Source organism: Lepidochelys kempii, chromosome 3 (assembly GCF_965140265.1).
Source record: "Lepidochelys kempii isolate rLepKem1 chromosome 3, rLepKem1.hap2, whole genome shotgun sequence".
NCBI lineage: Eukaryota > Metazoa > Chordata > Testudines > Cheloniidae > Lepidochelys > Lepidochelys kempii.
This window is the reverse complement of record NC_133258.1, coordinates 121,271,658-121,292,731: the sequence shown is the minus strand read 5'-3', so window position 1 is coordinate 121,292,731 and position 21,074 is coordinate 121,271,658. Positions and strand designations below refer to the sequence as shown.

At 43.3% G+C, this 21,074-nt stretch overlaps 1 protein-coding gene across 1 annotated transcript in view; it reads left to right on the top strand.

Moving 5' to 3' along the window:
- The first annotated feature begins 19,325 nt into the window (after window positions 1–19,325).
- Window positions 19,326–21,074, top strand: part of LOC140908803 (plasminogen-like) — a 58,505-nt gene continuing 56,756 nt past the window's right edge. The window contains exon 1 of the mRNA XM_073336675.1: window positions 19,326–19,341. Coding sequence (XP_073192776.1) covers window positions 19,326–19,341 — 16 coding nt within the window. The remainder of the gene's footprint in view (window positions 19,342–21,074) is intronic.

Here is a 21,074-nt window from a genome sequence, read left to right as displayed (position 1 = left end):
GAGGGATGAGTAGCACACAAAGACCTTCCCCCCTTCCTTTTGTAGCTTGCACGAGAATCTGTCACAATTGATTTCAGAGTGGTAGCCATGTTAGTCTGTATCTGTATTTGTTTTTGTCACAACTGAGTCCCTGCATTAGGGGATGGGGTGGGACTACTTGCCTGGTGTGCCCAAAGGGGTGGGGAGGAGAGGGAAGGAGGTGGGGTCACAGTCCTGCCCTGTCCAGGCCAGTCCACAGAGGAATCAGAATGCAGCAGGTGGAAGAACAGACTTCATCATCCTAACAGATAGTACAGTCCATGTGGTCCCCTTGTGTATGCTGAGCCACATGGGGAGGGATTATGCTTCTCTGAAGTACAATCCCTCTCCAAGATCCCTATAGGGCAGTTGTGATATGCACTATTCCCTAATTCAGGCCTGTGGTATTGCCATAATTTCTCTACAGTATTCAGTATAGGAAATCAGGAGTATTATTGTCTCATAATCCCCCTTAACAAGCAAGGCCATATTTGATTGATGACTCTCCACTACCTATAAAGTTTAGTACACTGAATTCAGAATGCAAACTGCTGCTGAATTAGATGTTATTACTGACATATTACCTCTCTAGCTACTTAGTTTTCAGTCTTAGTGGGGGCTTTACATTTTCTTTATTTTTTTCACTGAAATGGGTCCACTGCCAGACTGTCTTTGGGATTCACTCTCTTCTAGGGCTTGATCCTGCTCCAGTGAAGTCAATGGGAGTTTTTTATCTCCCCCACCCCCGCCAATTTGCCCTTCTATTCCATGGATATCTCATGGGTAGCTCTGCTCTGGTTATCTTTTCCCTACAGATCTCCATCAAGCTCACTTTCTGAGGGACTTATATCTACCTGTCTTGACTCTATCTGTTTCTGACTATAATTAGCAATAGATTGTTCCAGTAAATGTTTCAATACTGAAGTATTTCTCCTGAAAAACTGTCCTATTTGTCCCATGTCTCTGATTACTATCACTTTCCGTTATTCAGATATTTTTGTTTCCAATGTCAGAAATCTTGGAGACATCTTAATCCCCAAATTATTTTCTTCTCTCACTTCTCCCTTTAAATCTCCTTATCATCACTTCTGGAACAAATGCCAGAAATTGTCCTGTCCCTGACCCTAGCCTGGGCTGCAAGTTATAACCTTTATTCATGCCTTAATTACTTCCCACCTCAACTACAGCAACTCCTTCTTTTAGAATCTATCTAAATCTCTTCTCTCAACTTTAGGTAATCCTGAATTCCGTGGCCAGATTACTCTTTCACTCCATGAAGCAGGACTATGTCATTTTCAATTTCATCGTTTATGCTGGCTTGCTGTTTACAAACTGAATATCAAATTGTTTTCTTTGTTTCCAGTATTACCCATGGATCTGTGCCACCCTACCACATAGATTTAACACCAACATATTCTACCCCCCAACTCACTCTCCTCTTCTAGTCCTGACGTCTGTCTTCTTCCTTTAATTCTCTGCATTTTGGAGTGGCTACCTCAACACAACTGAATCTTGTCCTCAAGCATCTTCCCCTTTTTTTCCCTTTAGGTTATAATTGACACGTTTGTGGCTTTTTCTAACACGTTGTGGTGTTGAAGATTGAGGAAACTACATCTAAATAAATGTAAACACTAGCACAAATGACTTAGGTTGACTCTGTGGTCACTATTTTTTTCATTTTACAGAAATAAACTGAATTTCAAGGGTCAACTTTTATTTAAAAAGCGATCTACAACTGATTATATTTTAACCACTATGCTAACTGAAGTCCCCCAACTCTGATTTAAACTCTGATAAACACCTGGCCTCTGAGGATATCAAACAAAGAAGAGCAAACACTACCAGAACAGAAATGGACAGAGATTTAGACAAAGTGCAGGTCATTCAAAAGAGGGCGAGAGAGACCAACAATCCCTTCCAATTTAGAAGGAGAATATTTTTCAAATGTTTGGCCTTGCAGGATACTGCTAAAAACTCTGGGTGAAAATTAATGTTCAGACACAGGCCCAAAAATGAAGAGGACTGAGGAGGGTAGATAGAGGGAGTGAGGGGTATTCTTCTGTTTTAACCCTAATGTGCTACTTTCAGGTGGAAAGTATACAATATGGGCAATTTTACATCCTGTTCAATATGCTGATAGATGATTATATTTTCCTGTACCCAGATCTTTGGGGCTCGATCTGACCCATTATGATGCAGAGGTACAATACATCTGCAAATCTCCATCTTTGTCCTTGACAAAAATGGAAGCCTGAGTCTTCTCTCCCTTACATGGGTGTAGATCATTGAAGTCAATGGAATTATACCAGTGTAAGTGAGGTAGAACCAGGTCTGAGGCTAGCTTAAGAAGCAACCACACAGTGGAGGGAGTATACTAGGGTCTTTAGCTTGGGGAAAGCTAGCAACTCAGGGTATGTCTACACTGCAGTTAAAAACCCATGGTGGACCCATGTCAGCTGACTCAGACTTGTGAGGCTCGGGCTAAGGGGCTGTGTATTGCAGTGTAGATGTTTGGGCTCTAGGACCTTGCAAGGTGGGAGGGTCCCAAAGATTGGAGTGCAACCCGAGCCTGAACGTCTATACCACAATTAAACAGCCCCTTAGCCCGAGCCCCAAAATACTGACTCAGCTGGCATGGGCTAGCCGCAGGTGTCTAACTGCAGTGTAGATGCACCCTTAGTGTCTTTACACCAGCCTTCACCCCAGAAAGGACATAGCTAATGAGTTGCTCATTACACAAGGAGGGTTGAAGCAGTCTTTTGTTTTTTCCTAAAACAACCTGAAGATAGTGAGAAATTACAGCAGAACAGTTTGAACACAGATGTAAAAAACAGCTGTGTGAATAACTGATTTTTGGTTCGCTGCAATTCCAAAAAACTGAAAACAATTGTTTTGGGTCATCCCCAAAACATGAAATTTATTGTGAATTGAAAAGTCAAAAAAATTCATTTCAGGTTGAATGAAATGTTTTATTTGACCCAAAACAAAACATTTTGTCTGGATTTTTTAATTCTTTAATTTTTTAAAAAATAAAATGGAAGGGCTTTTTTCAAAAAGTAATTTTCAATAAAAAATTCTAGATGTTTCACCTTTTTTTGATTTTTTTTTCTGACATGAACAATTTGGCAAAAGTGATGAATTCATGTCACATTTCAGTTTCACCAAATTTGCATTTTTTGTCAGAAAAAAAGTTTTGGCTGAATAATTTCACCCAGCTCTAGTAAAAAGTTTCCACAGACCCCCTATATTCTATACATTCAAATGATTTATAGAAAACTAAACAAATTTAACAGTTACTTGAGAACTTCAGTCCAATTCATTGCTGCCAAAGCTAGAAGTCATTTTGATCTTGTTTACAAGTTAACTTGCAGACACCGTGTGACAAGTAATGTGTTTTTCCCCCAATATGCCTGTCTTGTCTACATGGGGACACTCAGGAAAATTAATCCGAATGATAACTGAATTAGTTAAACTTCATTAAACCCCTGTGTGAACATGCTCATTCAGAATTAAAGTGGCCTTAATTCAGTTTAGAATATTTCACTTTAGAATTAACTTTCCTGAGTGTCCCCATATAGACAAGCCCTAAATTTAGCTGGATATAAGAGAGCCATTTCCACTTTAAGTTTTGCGAAAGCTTATCCAGTGGGTGGACATCCCACATTTAGCCTGAGATTTAGGGCAAATATTTGGAAAAAATAATGGAACAGATCCTCAGCTGGTGTAAATTGGCCACACAGAGCTATGCCAATTTACACCAGCTGAGAATCTGGCCTAATATATGTTGTTTTCCATTGTACAGTATAGAAGATCTGCTTGTTCCTGGCTGCAGTTAGGATTCTATCCGGATCTCTCAGTCCAGAGAGACCATCACAATTCTTGAATTTCTATTAGTAGAATCCTGTTCTATTCTTTTGATAGGGAATCTGCAGACTCTTTCAACTTAAACCTGTTCTTCAGTTTTCACCTTTAGTTATCCATCCACACACTTAAAAAGCCAACAAGATCTCTGCATTCCATTCCATCTGGAAATTCTACAACCCACAGACAAGCAGCCGGCTCTTGATTTTCCATCACTTCTCCCATGCGGTATTCCAATAATTTATTGCTTTACAGTCTGAATGTCGTGATATGGCCAAAAATCTCATTTTTGTTGTTCATCTTTTTGAAGTTAATCTGTCCCCAGTACTTGAGTGACAGCAGAGCTCACCCTGTTTTCCACATTATTGACATGAGAAACCTGTTGATCCTGGCTGGCATCCATCAGTGCCAGGGATACTTTAATTTCAGTAGCATTTGAGTTAATTTATTAAAAAATTGTCCAATACAGTTTTCAGAACTCACAAAAGGGCCTGCATCTTTGAAAATACTAAAATGAATCTCTAAAGTCAGGGTTTATTTTTGAATCAAAGAGCTTTAAAAGCTAAGTAAATTGGCCTCTCAGTACCCTCTGAGGTAACTGCTATACCAGATAGAGAAATTGAGGCACAGAGAGGTTAAAGTGACTTGCCCAAAATCACAGAATACATCAGTGGCAGAGCTAGCAATAGAGCCCAGGAGTCCTGGCTTCTTGTCTCTGTCCTAGCCACCAGACAACACAACCTCCTGAACTAGCTGAGGCTCAACTAAGGGTTAACCTCCAGAGTGCTAAGAACTTTGAAATGGCACACTAATAGACATGCTGGGTCTTGTGCAGGTTTAAAGGTAGCCATGTGGGTGGGAGGAAATGGCAGGTATTTTAGGAGGAGGCAGGGAGGTCTTTGGGGACTAAGTCAAAGGGTCTGAGTAGCTCCCAGAAGTTTCTCCACTACTGAAGTTTATGGTATTTTCTATTCTTCACTTTCTGCTTTTTTCCCCGGAAATAATAGTGCCTCAAGCCTGGTCCTACAACCATCTACACACTGTCAACTGAAGAAGAGGGGGCTCGTTACTTATCCCTCTCTCTTCACTCACACAGTTGTTTTTTCCCATTCTGTAAGAACAGCAAATCCTTCCCTCCTTCAATTATTAGTTACCTCCCTGAACTGATTTCCACCTCCCGCAGAACTCATCTTCTCTTCCAATGGGACTAATCCCTGCTGTTAATGACAATCACATTTCTCTAGTCTGCTACCAGGGTTCTCTGGAGCCTCTAATGGGATCCTGCTGTCTGTAGTGCTTCACACAGGGCCTAGCAGAATAATTCCTACTGCAGCAGGAAGTTCGATAGCAGAATATTAAAGGATCCTGTTGAGAAAATGAGAATGCTTCACAGAGCTAAAGATAGGAACAGCTCTAGGTTTTATGGGACTCTATGCAGAGTAACACATGTGGAGTCCCATCCAGATCGTCCTTCCTTAATTTATTTACACCCTCTCCCATCCTCAGCCAGTTTGGAGCTCCCTCCCCCACAGGGTATCCTGAGTGACTTGCATATTTGACTCCACAGCTTGAGGTGAGGCTCCCCCACCAACCCAACATAGTCTGGAAGGCTACGAACCAGCGCTGAAGTGCAATTTTCCCAAGAGAGAGGGCATTTAGGGAATCCATCTCTGCTAGTTTTGAAATCAGTTTGGAACATGGGTGAGCGTAGGGGTGTGGCACACTGGCTAGGAGATTTTGTGTGGGTGTGGCTATGTCTGTGGAAAGGAGGAGCCCAACTGTAGCCACATAGATCTCATAGACCTAAGGTCAATAGCGGCTACTGGCATGTGAGACATTGTTAGGAATTAAATAAAACAAAAACCCTTCTCCGTAAGTAAACATCAACAAAAAACCCAACCCTAGAGTATGTCTAAAATTGAAATACAATGAGAGAGGGATTTCTCTGATGAAACTGTAGAATGACAATATAACCCAGTTAACATTATTTGTGACTGATTTTCTTCTTGCTTACACTGGAATAAATCAGGCATAGCTGCATTTATGCCAATACAGCATTGCAACTGAGATTAGCATCAGGGCCTTGGCGTTGAAGACACAGAATAGCAGGTATTTGCATTCTGCTCAGTGGCAAAAAGTAATTTTCCCCTCTGCTGATACTCACCCCTTCTTGTCAACTGTTGGAAATGGGCGATGTCCACCTTGATTGCACTGGCCTCGTTAGCACTACAAAAATAATTTTCCTCCTTTGATATTCACCCCTTCTTGTCAACAGTTGAGAATATGCCACTTCCACCTTAACTGAATTAGGCTCGTTAGCACTGATACCTCCCACCCCCTTGGTTAAGCAACTCCTATCTTTTCATATGCTGTATATTTATACCTGCTTTCTGTATTTTTCACTCCATGCTGAAGTGGGTTTTAGCCCACGAAAGCTTATGCCCAAATACATTTGTTAGTCTCTAAGGTGCCACAAGGATTTCTCGTTGTTTTTGTATTTTTTCAGTAATGCTATCCCTGTCTTTAGGTTAGCAAAACGAGGCCTAACAATTTCAGAGCTAAAGCATGCCCTGTATGATAGGAGAGTGCTTTCATCTTTTCCCAGCATCTAATACAAACATTTAAACATTATTTTGTAAGATCTTCAATTCAAGGTAATGTTTGAACATTTAGATCGTGGCAGAGTGGGTCACAGAACCGGGAGAATGATTAACTTAATTTGACTATCTTGTTTGTTTGATGCTGTCTAAGTCGAGTGTGAGTCAATAAAACTGACACAGCATTAACACAGCTTTCAGCGCAGAGCCAGCCTGTCCCAAAATGGGGATTAGCAAAGCCGTCTTTCTGTTATTTTTATTTCTATACACAGGTAAGGTTTCTTTATATTGCATTTTAATCAAAGTGAGATTCTGGCCCAACTTTCCAAATTTGGGGCTTGGAATTGGGTACCTAAATCCATATCTAGGCACCTAATTCAAAGGGCCTGATTTGCAGAGGTGCTGAGCAACCACAGCTCCTAGAGAGGAAAATGGGAGCTGTGGTTGTGCAGCAACTCTGCAAATCAGGCCACTTTTATTTACTTGCCAAACTTTAGGCACCCCAGTCTGAAAACATTGACCTATATATTTAAAAGTGCAAATTAGTAACGTTGCTAGCCTTTAAAGATCTATGTGAAAGCCACACAGCCCAGGGTCACTTATCTTCTTTCAAATCTCTATTTGTTGCTCCTTTATGAAGGCTGTCTGACGAAGCATGGTACCTACAGAAAGGGGACCTTGCAGTCCTGACTAACTGCTGCTGCTAGTATTTGGGAACAACAATATTTCTATCCAGAGCCTAGTTCAGATTCTGAATTCCTTCAAAGCTCCAGAATCTCCTGATCTAAATTTTGGTGTAGTCCCCTCTATTCTTAAAGTAATTGTTATGTATTATACACTATATTGTATATCATTATATATAATAGTATATTTGTCTCATTTCCTGCTGTATATGTTCTTCTGATTCAATGTAATGCACCTAGGGTGACCAGATGTCCCAATTTTACAGGGACAATCCCGACATTCGGGGCTTTGTCTTAAATAGGTGCCTATTACCCTCCACCCCTGTCCCGATTTTTCACACTTGCCATCTGGTCACCCTAAATGCACCACTAGGATACTCACTAATTTTTGTGATTGTGTCATACCAGGCAGCCCTTAGAACAAATAACAACACAGTTTTAGTTGTTTGCAACTTTGTCATACAGTACCACATTCAATAAGTGGTCGGTTAAACAAAGGATTTGGCTACACTAAATGGTGTAAATCGTGAAACTTCTGACATAGGCCCAGTGGTAGCAGAGATCTCACATATTTATTCTGCTCTTTGCTAAAGTGCCAGGAAAAATGATGAACCATCCTTCAATGTTTTGTGTTGAACAAATGACTTTAATGAATTATGCAACAGATTTACCAGTGGCCAGATTTTCAGAGGTAATGAGCTGCCACAAATCCGATGGAAGTCAATGGGAGCTGAAGGTGCTCAGCACCTTTGAAAACTAGGCCAATACAGGCCTAATATAAAAGCTGTTTAAGTCCATGGAAAGACTCCATGTGGGCTTTAGATGAGGCCCGAGGTCTGTTTATTACATCAGTTACTATCAAATATCCCAAAGCTGTCTGATTTTGATTTATTTATTGCAGTATTACAGATTGTTATTTTTTGTTTGTTTTTAAATCCAAAGTGTTTTCAAAAAAGCAGAAAGAAAAGAAAATATCCCCTGTAGCACAGAGATTTTAGTCTCCTCTGTGGCCAGCTTCTTGTAAGAGGCTTTCCTGTTACTGATTTGTATGGGGCAATAAAGCATTTCAATAGATTGGAATTTAATCTTCAGTAGTCTAGATGCTATAAGATTAGTTCTTCAAAAGATAAAAACAAGAGGATTTATAAAATGCTAGACAATACGTTAGGTCTTTTAAAATATATATCTGTTTTACGAAGATCAGCGAATGCGATGGAGATTTTGAATAAGTACTCTGTGTGCTGTACAAATGAAACTTGACTCAGATATCAAAGCCTGACGGCATTTCTTCCCACAGACATTGTATATATCTACATGAACTGCTGCAATAGCACTTTTAAAAGTGAGGTTAACAATCAAGGCAATAGTTCATATGATTATATAACAACTTTATCTTCATAGAGATCATATGGAAAGATAACAGAAGAAAACGGATGTGTTGTGTGTGTGATTGTGTGGGAGTGAGGGGTATAAAAGAAACAGCTGTTATAGTTACTTGTAAAAGGTATGAATAGATTCTAGCTAATGGAAGTTAGGATTTAGAAATATTACAGAGGGGCCCTTCTATCACAAAATATAGTAAATAAAGCATATCCAAGTGAATTTAAATTCTAGTTTCTGAGTTGTCCTTACTGATATGAATACTCCTAACTGAAAGCAAAGGGATTATTTATGTGAGTGAGGACTATTGATATGATTAGGGGTTTACAGGATTTTGTCCTCTGTTGGCAATGTAGTCAAGAAACATACCCAGTATTTGCCTTGCCGATCTGTTCATGGGCCTTTCTCAAACTGCTGTAAATGTCAATCTTTGTTCCCTTTTCTGACTAAGAAAGTAACATCTTTTTAATGGTAGAGAATTCCACAGACTTAGAAAAAACTGCAGTCGGCGCATGTCACAAGCTCAGGGCTGGGTGAATAAAAGTATCAACATTATTCACATAAATTTTCATTGTTTTCTCAAAGTACTACTCTCTGTACTGACACCATGAGGGAAAAGAAAAGAAAAAAAATCATATGTCTTTAAAAATTAATTTAATCTAATTTTAGACCATCAACACTAAATGCCTTAATCACAACCATATGGGTATTGCATGGGGTTGCTATGGGGCAGCGGTAAGGTTGTTTGGATACCCTAGCAATATATTTTCATATCTTAACATGTTTGGACTTCTTTAAGTTTAACCTTTACCCTGAATTTTCAGGATTAGTAATGAATGTATCTGAGATGAGTACAACATCCCTTTATTTTATCCTAAATTACTGATGTGTTCTCTCAATCTTACTTCTTAGTAATGCCATTTTTGTCTGGGAATACAGTAAAGAGTAGAATCAGCTAGATATGTGTGTAGTAAATCTAAGTAACTGTGTGACCTTAATATTGTAACTCCTGTCTGTTTTCCTAACCCTGTCTGTCCTCCCTGTTCTTATTTGTAACCATCCCTTGCATCATGTCTACCATTAGATTATATGCTCCTAGGGACGGGGATGACAGGCCAAAATCTGCCTTCAGCAACACCAGCGTAAATCCAGAGCAACTTTAATGACTTCTGTTGGGTCTCAATTTATATTGATAAGACTGAGAGAAGAATTTGCCTCTTTGTCTATTTTATTTCTCTGAAAGGCACCTAGCATACTGTAGATGCGAAATGATGATTAAGAATAATGTCGTATTGCAGGGTGATTATTGTAGAACTTGAATGAACAAAATCACTCCATTTTCAAGTTGTGCTGGCTAATGCCAGCAGAGGCCCACTATGGTCACAGGAATGTCTCTTTTCAGAATTAGGGCTATGTGACTATTCTGCTTGAATTGTGTTTATCAAGGAGGTGTAGTCAGTCAAGTGGCTATTAGTTTTGTGTCAAGTTTACCCTCACCATTAAGCAATAAATCCCATTTAGAAAAGGGAAGATTCCTTTTTGGCTTTGGAATGGGTTATTGTTACTTTCAGCCCCCTGTAACTTGGCTTGTGTCAGGGATCACTAGGCTTTCCCTATTGACTGTGCTCACTGCGTTAGGCCGATCACTTTCCCTCTCTTGGGATGGACTGCACTACTTCCCCCCAAACAGTCTCAGACCACAGGGATTTTCAATGCAACCAAGTTCATTAGAGTCAGACAGAGAAAAATAATAATACAATAATATAAATGGTATCAAAGCAGTCTTAGCCAGACCTGTAAAAGCTCATTTAAACAGATACAGACCCGTAGGTAAGGAAAGAGAAATCAGATAATAAAGTACTCACATGTGTAGCACAATGCCTCGTGTGGCATCCTGTGAAGATCTGTCAAAGTGACCACTGCTCTTACAGACAAGCTGTGGTTCAGCCTATCAGAGTCAAAAGATGCTTATCTTGTTATGTACAACACTCATATTATAGTCCCTTTGAAGTGAGTAGTTATTAGATTGCCTTAACATTCCCCATAGAGTCCCTTGTTTGAGAAATTACTATTTGTACAGGTGTCCTCTCCTTGGGATGTTCCTTTTTCATACAACAGCCATTGTATGTTTCCAGTTCTATTCAGTATTTTTGGATTGTCCTCTCCTAAGTAGCTTGGGGTCATCTGCATCCTGTCCCTTCACAGGTTCATTTCTAAAACTTCTTTGAATGCATGGAAGTATCACCCAGTCATATATGTCTTTTCTTAGCTTAGGCCTTGTTTACATACAACTTGCACTGATTTAACTAAAGGAGTGTTTTGAAATGGATTTAGTTGAAGCTAAATCAAAACAAGCCACTCTTAAATCCAAATAAGACTGTCTACACACAAACTCACACCAGTTTAACTAATTGTTTAAACCAGTACCAGTTTTTGTGTAGACAAATCCTTACTCCCAACTCAGAATGCCATTGATGCAAGATTGATCCAACGTGTGACTTCCTCAAATATAGAACACCCTGCTGTCAACTGATTACCCAGAGAGATAAAAATGTACACCCATTCAATGTCATTGCCATTTACATGCAGTGCTGGCTGGCCATTCATTTCCGTTTTATAGGAAGCATGCATATGTCAGGGGGGTTGAAGAATGAACCTGGCATCACCGCATAGTGGTGGTGATCTGGGCTGTATCGCCCAGTGGCGAGGGTGAGCGGCCATATTGCCCAGTGGCGAGGGTCAGTGGCCATAGGGCCCAGTAGCAATAGGCAATGGCTGGGGGCAGGGGAACCCAGACCCTCCCTGCTCCACTGGGTTGCAAGCCAGGATCTTGTGAATAATAGCTCAGATATATGAGCTATGGGTGGCTGCCCTTACTCTTGTTCCCTGTTCCACTTCCTACCTTGGCTTCAGTTCCTCTGTCTGTGCCATTAGTATGTTTCTGGATTCCCCCAGGATTCCTTCTGATCATACTCCAGAGGGTGTTCCTCTATCAGCCATGGCCTGTTGTTCCCAGCCTCCCTGGGGTTACGGGCCTGCGGTCGCTTGGCAGTGGGGCCTGGTCTTGGCTGTGTGGAGCCCTGGTAGCTTCTCTGCAGAAGCTTGCAGTGCACAACTGCTCCCCTGCTCTGTCTGCCCAGACTCAGCTGAGCCCAGTCTCCAATGTGAGCATGCCCAGCAGGTGCAATTGAGCAGGGCCTTCTGGGCCCAGAGCTGTTCTTTAACCCTTAGTTCAGCAGTGTGGGGCTCATGCACCCCATCACACACCCTCCTCCTCAGGTTTGGGCCTAGCAGTGGGCCTTCCTCCTGCTCTCCTCCTCCATCCTGAGGGAAAAAAATCAATTTTGCGTGTGCCCTTCCCAGGCAGTTGAGCATGTGGAAGTCATAAGGCTGCAAGAAGCTGTACCATCTCAATCCGGACATCGGTGTCCTTCATAGAATTTAGCGAGCAGAAGGGGGCGTGATCTGTGAAGAGTAAGAAGGAGTTTCCTAGTAGATAATCGTATAGGTCCTCTATGGCCCATTTCACAGCCAGGGCCTCTTTTTCAATCTCCTCCTGTGGGAATAGTTTCATACTCAGGTACAATATTGGATGTTTCTCACCTCCTATTTCTTGGGACACCATGGCCGCAAGACCCACTTCTGACATGTCCGTCTGAAGGATCAAAGGCTCTGAAAAATTAAGGTGGAAGAGAACTGGCCCCTGAGCTAGCCGGTTCTTCAGAGTTCTGAAGGCCCTATCACACATCTTTGTCCATTGCGCCTTCCTGGGGTGGGTGCTTTTTACTAGGTTGGTAAGACGGGGGTGGGGGTGGGGAAAGCGGGGCAACTATTGTGGCAAAGCCAGGCATGAGTCACCTACAATAGCCTAGTAAATGTTGCACCTGCTCCTTGGTTGATGTGTTCATACCATGGGTTAGTGCCTGCACCTTATCCACCAGGGGGTGTTGCTGGCCCCACCCTATGGGGTACCCAAAGTACGTCACTTCTCTCTGCCCAAGGTGGCACTTAGCCAGATTTGCAGTAAGCCTTCCCAAGGGCTTGACCAACCATGATGATGTATTGTAGGTGGTCTTCCTGACTGTAGCTATAGATGACTATATCATCAATAAGGCGTCCATGGGTCATGGTGTTGCAGCACCTTATTTGTCAGTCACTGAAAGGTGGCAGATGCTCTGTGTAGGCCAAAAGGCATAGTCACAAATTGATAGAGGCTAAAGGGAGTAGGAAAGGCCACCTTCTCCTGGGACATCTCTGCCATAGGGATTTGCCAGTATCCTATAGTCAAATCTAGCATGGATATATACTCGGAGCTCCCCAGTTTCTCTAGTAGCTCATCCACCTGGGCATTGGATACGCATCAAATAGCACTATCGTGTTGATCTTTCTAAATTCTATGCAGAATCTCATTGAGCTGTTGGGTTTTGGCACCAGCACAATAAGGCTTCTTCACTCACTGTGGGACTTCTTGATGACCCCCAGTGTCAGCATAGCCTGGAGTTCTTTGTGGACCACCTCCCACCTTTTCTTTGGCGGGGGATGATGAGTCTCCTGTACTTGCTACATCCTCCCTGGGATGGCTGAGAACACCATGGGGAAGGCCTGAGTCAGTTGCAGTGTTTGGTCTTGGTGCCTTGGGTTGAGCTCTGGCCCCATTGGCACAGGAGCTAGGTTTGTGGATGTCATGGCTTGAGGCCCCAGTTTTGGTTCTGGGGAATAAAGGGCTATCAGAAGACCATCTTGAGTCTTCCAGGCCTTCAGTAAGTTGATGTGATAAATTTGCGTCTCCCTCTATCTCCCAGGCTGACGGATCTCATAGTCAACTGGCCCTACCCTTTTTACCACTTCAAATGGCCCCTGCCACAGGGCCAATAGTTTTGAGTCGGGCATTGGGAGTAACAACAAGCCCTGTCACCTGGTTTGAATGTTCGCAACTGTTTCTCCTTGTTGTTGGTCCGTTCCTGGGCCTTCAAGAGACCTTCAAGAGGTTTTCCTTAGTAAAGTCTCTTAGCATTTTCAGCTATTCTTGAAAATTGGAACATATATGGCACTGAGCCCACCACCACCCCAGTCTCCTATTCCTTCCAGGCCTCGTGGAGAAGGTCCAAAATCCCCCTGGGCTGTCTACACACAGAAGCTTGAAGGGTAAGAATCCTGTGGTGGTTTGGAGGACCTCCCATATGACAAATAGCAATGATGGTAGCAGTTGGGCCCAGTGTCAAGGATCCATGTTGACCAATTTCCGCAACATGGCCTACAGGGTCCCATTGAACTGCTCCACCAGCCCATCTCTCTGCAGATGGTAGATGGAAGTTTTCAGGGCTTTGATCCTCCACAGTTTACACAATTCCTATGTCTGTTTGGACATGAAGTTGGATCCTCGGTCCATCAGTATTTCCTTTGGTATTCTGACCCTGGTGAAGAGCTTCATGAGTTCATTCACTACGGTGGGCATATTTGTTGTGTGTAGTGGGATGGCTTCAGGGTACTGTGTGGCATAGTTTACTATCACCAATAAATAACAGTACCCAGATGTGATATTCTCAAGGGGCCCCCACTAAATCCTTTCCTACCCATTCAAAGGGTATGCCCACCACTGGGAGCAGAATTGGGCCCTTTGGGCCCTACCAGCTGGCATTCAGGGCACAAGACAAAAATCTAGCACCTTTTTTGTGGATTCCCAGCCAGAAGAATCTAAGGGACCATTCTCTCCTGCGTCTTTTTTCACTCCAAGTACCTGGCATATGGCACTGAGCGGGTTCGGTGTAGAAGCCTCCAGTGGAACTTCTTGACTCCCAGCAGCCATCGCCCTGTTTCCTGGGTTTGGGGGTCTCATCACTCAGTAAAGCCACTAGGTCCAAAGTTCAAAGTGGGGCCAGTGCTTTACTCATTGGGTTTTGCCCACCTCCCCATCGGAGACAGCTATCTGTTACCATGCCCAGCTCAGAGTCTGGTCTTCCCATTGTTCTTGCACAAAGTCCTCATCTTCTGGTAGCCAATTGTGGCTTATTTCCTCAGGTGTCCCAGTGCTAGTAGGCTGCTGGGTTGGCATTGCTGGCTGGAGGGACATTCTCCGGGGTCTTCCATTGTGTCTTGGCCCATAAACCCCCTCATTTTCAGGCCTGGGTTGATTTCTGAGGTGGGGAAGTCCCTGCTCCACTGCTTGAGGAGTCCCTCAAACCACTTCCCATCCTGCCCTAATGTTATTGGGTAGGCCAGGGTGTCTGCTAGGCTGACCTGGCAAGTCCCAGTGTAACCTCCTACCATCAGCTGCATTCTTGTTGCAGGGACTCATGTCCCTATGAATGGACTGGAGGTAGGGCAGAGCAGCTGATGTATCAGGGAACTCTACTAAGCTTGTCCGTACAATGGTTTGGCTATACCCAGAGTCTATCAGATGCATCATTTCAGCTCTGTTGACCCATACTGGCAGCAACACCTTGCCAGGCCCTGCCTACAAACTCTGGTGCCTGCCATCCATGCCTGTCCATAGATGCAGTCCATGAAGGGGCACTCCCACCTAAAATGCCTTTGCTGTCCACACTCGAAGCAACTCCTTTTTGGGTTACATTCAGCTGGCTTGTTCCTGGGGCCACGGGACCTCCTGGTGGGCATACCCCGCTTTTGGTAACCATTCTGCCTCAGTGCCTGGGTCCTGCTCTCCAAGTGGGGGTGACACAAAGGTAGGTCGCCAGTTCAGCCACCCTTGGCCTCCCCTCCTAGCAGGCTCCTCATTAGGGGTCAGTGTCCTGGTTCCGGGGGCTCCCATCCTAGGTGTCATTGAGGCTGGACTATTGGCTGCCAGGTCTTTCTCCATCAAGGTTACAGCCTCTGCCAGCATTGACAATTGATGGTGTTTCACCCACTCCTTCCTGCTGGCTGGGAGAACCTGTACTGCTGCAACAGGATAGCCTCTGCCACCTGTACTCTGGTCTGCTTCTTGGGGTTCAACCAGAGCCAACACTGTTCCTTCAGGTGTTGGGCCACCACCTGTGTCAGGCTTCTGGCAAGTATCTCTCATTTCAGAATTGCTGGTGGAACATCTCAGGATTGATGTCCAGGTAGTTGACAATAACTGCCTCTACCTTGTTGTAGTCTAATGCTTCTATGTAGTCCAAGCCCCAATAGGCAGCTTCTGCAGGTCCTATCAAATATGGGGCTATCATGGTGGCCCAGTGTTCTTGGGGCCAACAGGCTGTGGTGGCCACCCATTTGAAGGTGACCAGGAAGGCTTCTGGGTCATCTCATGGTCCCATTTTCGTAAGTCTGATGGGCAGCCCAGTGGGGAGGATGTCCCCTGAGGGTCCAGGCCTCCAAGTGTTAGATGCCCCTTCAGGCTGCAAAAGTGATGCCATCTGCTGAATTAGGTGTTCTTGTTGCACCTGATGCTGAATTATCAGTTCCTGGAGTAGCTGGTGCTGCTTCTGGGCCACTTGTAGTAGTAGTAGTTGACCTTGCTGTTGCTGGGCCACCTGCCGTTGCTTGCTCTCTACCATTCATTCCACTAAAATTTTTTGTATCCATGGCCACTTTTGGGTCAGGTTCACCATTACACCTCCTGTCTTTTTAACAGGACTTGGCCAGTACCCACATTCTCCAACATGTGTTGGAGGAGTTGAAGTCCGAACTTTGCAGCACCACCCAGTGGCGAGTGTTGGTGGCCATGTCTCCCAGTGGTGATGGTCTGGCTGTAGAACCTGTGAATAATAGCTCAGATATGTGGCTTAAGGGTGGGCACCCTTATGTCTGTTCCTTGGGCCATTTCCTATCCTGGTTTTGGTTCTTCCGTCAGTGTCACTGGTTTGTTTCTGGATTCCCTCTGGAGTGCTCTCTGATTGTGCTCCAGAGAGTCTTCCTCTATCACCTGTGACCTGTCATTCCTGACCTCTGTGGGGTGAAGACACTGTGGTTACTTGGCAGTGAAACCTGGCCTTGGTCATGTGGAGCCCTAGTAGCTTCTCTGCAGTAGCTTGCAGCACACAACTGCTTTGCTTTGTCCACCCAGCTTGAGGTGACCTTCTCCCTTTTGAGCCTAGCCTCCAATGTGAACATGCCATGCTGGCGTAGCTAGGTGGGGCTTTCTGGACCCAGAGCTGTTATTTAATCAGTAGTTCACCAGTGTGGGGCTTATGCAAGCCATCACAGCGTAACTTTGGTTATATCACGATTGATCTTAAGTTCCAGAGATAGCTTTTCCCCAGCTCTTTCAGTATTAGCCATAGTTGGACAGTAGTCTCTCTAAGTAAGACAATACAGCCATATATTCAAGATGCTCTAAAGATGAATCTTTAAATTTCACACCTCATACTTTGGCCTCAGTCAGCTAGATTTTTCCAAACATTAAATAATGTATGTGAGAGAACATATACCTGGCATAGTCCTGAGACCCAGTCTGTAATACAACCGGTGGCGTTCACATAGATAAATGCACTGAGATTCAGTTCCTCCACTTGGCACACTAAGTCTGCAAGCATTCCATATTGGCACCGCATTATCCACAGTGTCAATGCACAGAGGCAAAAGAAGCTACAAAGTCTATGAACATGATGTTGACTTCCTTTTGTCACTTGAGTCATTTTTCAATCACATTCCACAGAGCTTATATAACATGGGCGGTAGATCGACCTGTGCAGAAACCACACTGGTTGTCTCTCATTTTTGGATTGAAACAGTATTTCAGCTGGTGCAGTAGTCTGATCATCAACACCTTCCTTGGGACTGACAGCAGCATTATCCCTCTATAATTTGAGCAAGCTGATCGCTCTCCTTTTTTGAAAAAAGGGATGATGCAGTCCCTTTCCCAATCTTCTGGAATATGACCAGTTTCTCAAACTTTTAAGATGACTCTCTGAAGCCAATGAACTAAATCTGGGCCTCGTTTTCAGTTCTAATGAGATATTGTCAAAACCAGAAAGAACAGGAGTACTTGTGGCACCTTAGAGACTAACCAATTTATTTGAGCATAAGCTTAGCTTAGCTTATGCTCAAATAAATTGGTTAGTCTTTAAGGTGCCACAAGTACTCCTTTTCTTTTTGCGAATACAGACTACCATGGCTGTTACTCTGAAACCTGTCAAAACCAGGTGCTTTATCATTTCATGACCATTTGTCCACTAGCATCACTTCTTCTAATGTCACTGGCCTGTTGTCTGCCAGGTTCATTGCTGGAATAAGTTGTAGTTTACATCTTGGTGGTGATCTGTTCATCAATTCACAAAATTGCTTATGCCAACACTTAAGTAATACGTCAATATCCTGGCAGCATTCTCCATTTTTGTCCTTAACTGGCAGAAGCCACGAGAATGGCCTGCCAATTAGATCTGAACAGCGAGTGACATCTGCTTACTGAGCAAATGCAAGAAACTAAATCTTGTCCCCAGAGGGCTCACCATCTATAACTCTCTGATTATCTACAATGCCACAGAAGTTGATCCAATAAAAGATATTACCTCACCCACCTTGTCTCTCTAAATCAGGGGTGGCCAACTTGAGCCTGAGAAGGAGCCAGAATTTACCAATGTACATTGCCAAAGAGCCACAGTAATGTCAGCAGCCCCTCATCAGCTCCCCACAGTCCCCACGCCCAGCGCCCCCCACCCACCAGCAGCCCTGCCAATCAGCACCTCCCACTCCCTCCCCGCACCTCCCAATCAGCTGTTTCATGGCATGCAGGAGGCTTGGGGGAGGAGCGAGGGCACTGCAGGCTCTTGGGAGGAGGCAGGAAGAGGTGGAGTGGGGCCAGGGCCTGTGGCAGAGCCAGGGGTTGAGCAGCGAGCGCCCCCCCGGCACACTGGAAAGTTGGCACCTGTAGCTCCAGCCCCGGAATCGGTACCTATAAAAGGAGCCGCATATTCATTTCTGAAGAGCCTCATGTGGCTCCGGAGCCACAGATTGGCCACCCTGCTCTAAATGTTGTCATAACAGAAGTGTCATTAGCCCTTGTGAAGATTATCATTTTTTAAATCTTTAAAGAAAAAAGCCCCAAAAGACATTTGCTCAGTTTTACCAGCACAACCTCACATATCCCAAACAAGTGAGCCACACTGACCCCTCTCCGAACCTCAATGAAACAGTCAGTTATGTATTCTAGATCAGCCCTGCAACATTTATAAGTGACACATATATAACCAGAACAGATTAGTTTCCTTCCAGATATTTGACGGGCCTGTTAATTAATTTCTTTGTGCCATTTCTGCATTTATAACAAATTGGACTTTAGGTTAAAATAATGCACAGCCTGTTGTATTTTGAAATCAGTTATTTTGTTTGTATTTTGCTATCTTCATCAAGGAATTTGTCATATTCTCTTGTCTGTTACTAGTTACCAGTTCAGCCAAAATTATCTTATAAACACCTTCCAAATGTATTTGTGCACAATTTAAATCAGTTCAAAAAAAAAGAGAAGGAGCAGCAGCTCTGTAGGTGCAAAGATATTAGCAAATGTTGTTTTCTATTCATGACACTGATGAGTAAGAATGGAGCTGCTTCCTGTATGATCACAGAAAGCAATGAATATCTGAGGTGGGACTGTTTTGGAAAACAGATAGAACTTGAGATTAGAGATGAGCAAAACCATAGCTGGCCTGTAAACTGCCATTGCCCCATAATCATACAACAGGACACTAGGGATGTGAATCCCACAGCACGTTCTCCAGCTATCTATTCAAGGTATTTATATGGCGCCTGTCACCAGAGTGTCTGAGTACCTCACAATCTTTCAGTATTTACCCTCAAAACACCCCTATGGGGTAGGGCAGTGCTATTAGCCCCATTTTACAGATGGGGAATGGAAGCCCAGAAAGGTGAGTGATGTGCCGAAGGCTACACAGGAAGACTGTAATAGAGTAGGGACTTGAACCCAGGTCTCCCAAATGCTAGACTAGTACACTAACTACTAGACCCTAGCTACCTTGCTAGGGATTATGGGTGGTAGGGACAGTAGCTGGCAGTAGGACTAGGAGTATTTCCTCCCATATCTGATACTCTGGATCTGACTTTGTCTGCACTTACACTGGTGTAAATTGGAAGTAACTCGCTGAAGTCAATGGAATTAAACCAGTGTAAAACTTGTGTATGACAACAGTCAATGAGAGGGTTGGCCGAGGCAGGTGCTTTGTTCCCTGCATACCCAGATTGTGAGGATTGAGGAGAAGTGTCCGTTACCTGTGGCACGTCCGTGAAAACTCCAGGAGAAGGTACATTTGGCTCCAGAGAAAAGGGCAGGCCACTAGAGCTCCACAAAGACGTATCAGTAAGGTGGGGGTAGATATGGGATTCCGAAAGGTTGGGGATTTTCTTGGATGCTTGGATTCTTATACTACTTAGCCACCCCCTCTGGCACCTATAGAACAATACCCTTGATGTGTGACTTAACTACAACGGAGATAAATTTACTTTGATAGCTGCAACAAAAAAGCATTTGGTATAATATAACTATGAACAGTATGTATGTATGTAATGGTGTGAACTCTGAAAACCCCCTTAAATTCATTGGAGTTACACTGACATAAAAACTGGAGTAATGTAGCAGTGAATCAGGCCCAATATGTGTTGATTCAAATCAACTTCTATGAGAGTGAAGTACATCCCTGTGCAGAAGGTCAGCACAAGGTGTAAATGGATTTGAGTGATGTGTAGGCCTTGGGGTCACTCTCTGTTTAGGGGTGAGTTTCACACTTCAATAATTCTCAGTATCAAACATTTATCAAGAATATCCTCATTTGAAAAGGAAATGATAAAACCGCATGATTAGCGCTCTCTGTAATCCTGCTGCTAAAAACAGCAGAGAAACAATTGTCTAACTGATGAATAGTCATTTAGAATTTTTATAGATGTCAGAGGAAAGTTAATTAGGTAGCAAATTCCTTTACAAGGGTGAATGTAGTTGAACATCTCGGAATTAATTGGTTCACACAGATGTAAAACATATTAGCATATTCATCCAACACATTTAACATGTAGGTCTGGCTTTCAGAAATTGCCAAATTAATTTATTTACCAATTCACAATTTTGTGTTAATTCACTGCAATCAAAGACACAACCGGACAACTTGACTATTAAATCTGATCCGGTCTTGAGATATTATAACAACAATAAACATGGTCATTGTAAGTGACTGCAGTGATAGCCTGATGACTGATGTTCTCTTGTTTCCACTCAAAACATCTGGAGACTGACAACAAAGAAGACGTGACAGATAAAACTGAACTGACTACAAATTCAATGAGATTGTGTCACCAATGGAGAGTCATTTTTTCACATGACTCCCATCCTTCCAAGATCTTCAAAATACTGTTACCAAAATCATCTCCCTTGTTTCTGATTCACTCCGTGTCACTTCCTCACCCCTTTGGGTCTCTGTGTCTGCTTCCCATTCCCTAAGCATCAAATGACTTGTTCTCATCGTCAAAGCACTTTGTCTCTGTCCCTGTGTCCAGTAATGCCAACCTTTACCATACCAGGAGAATGGAGCTTATTCAGGGTGTGTTACCATTAACTCAAATGCACACAAAATTAAATGGCAGCGTCACTTGC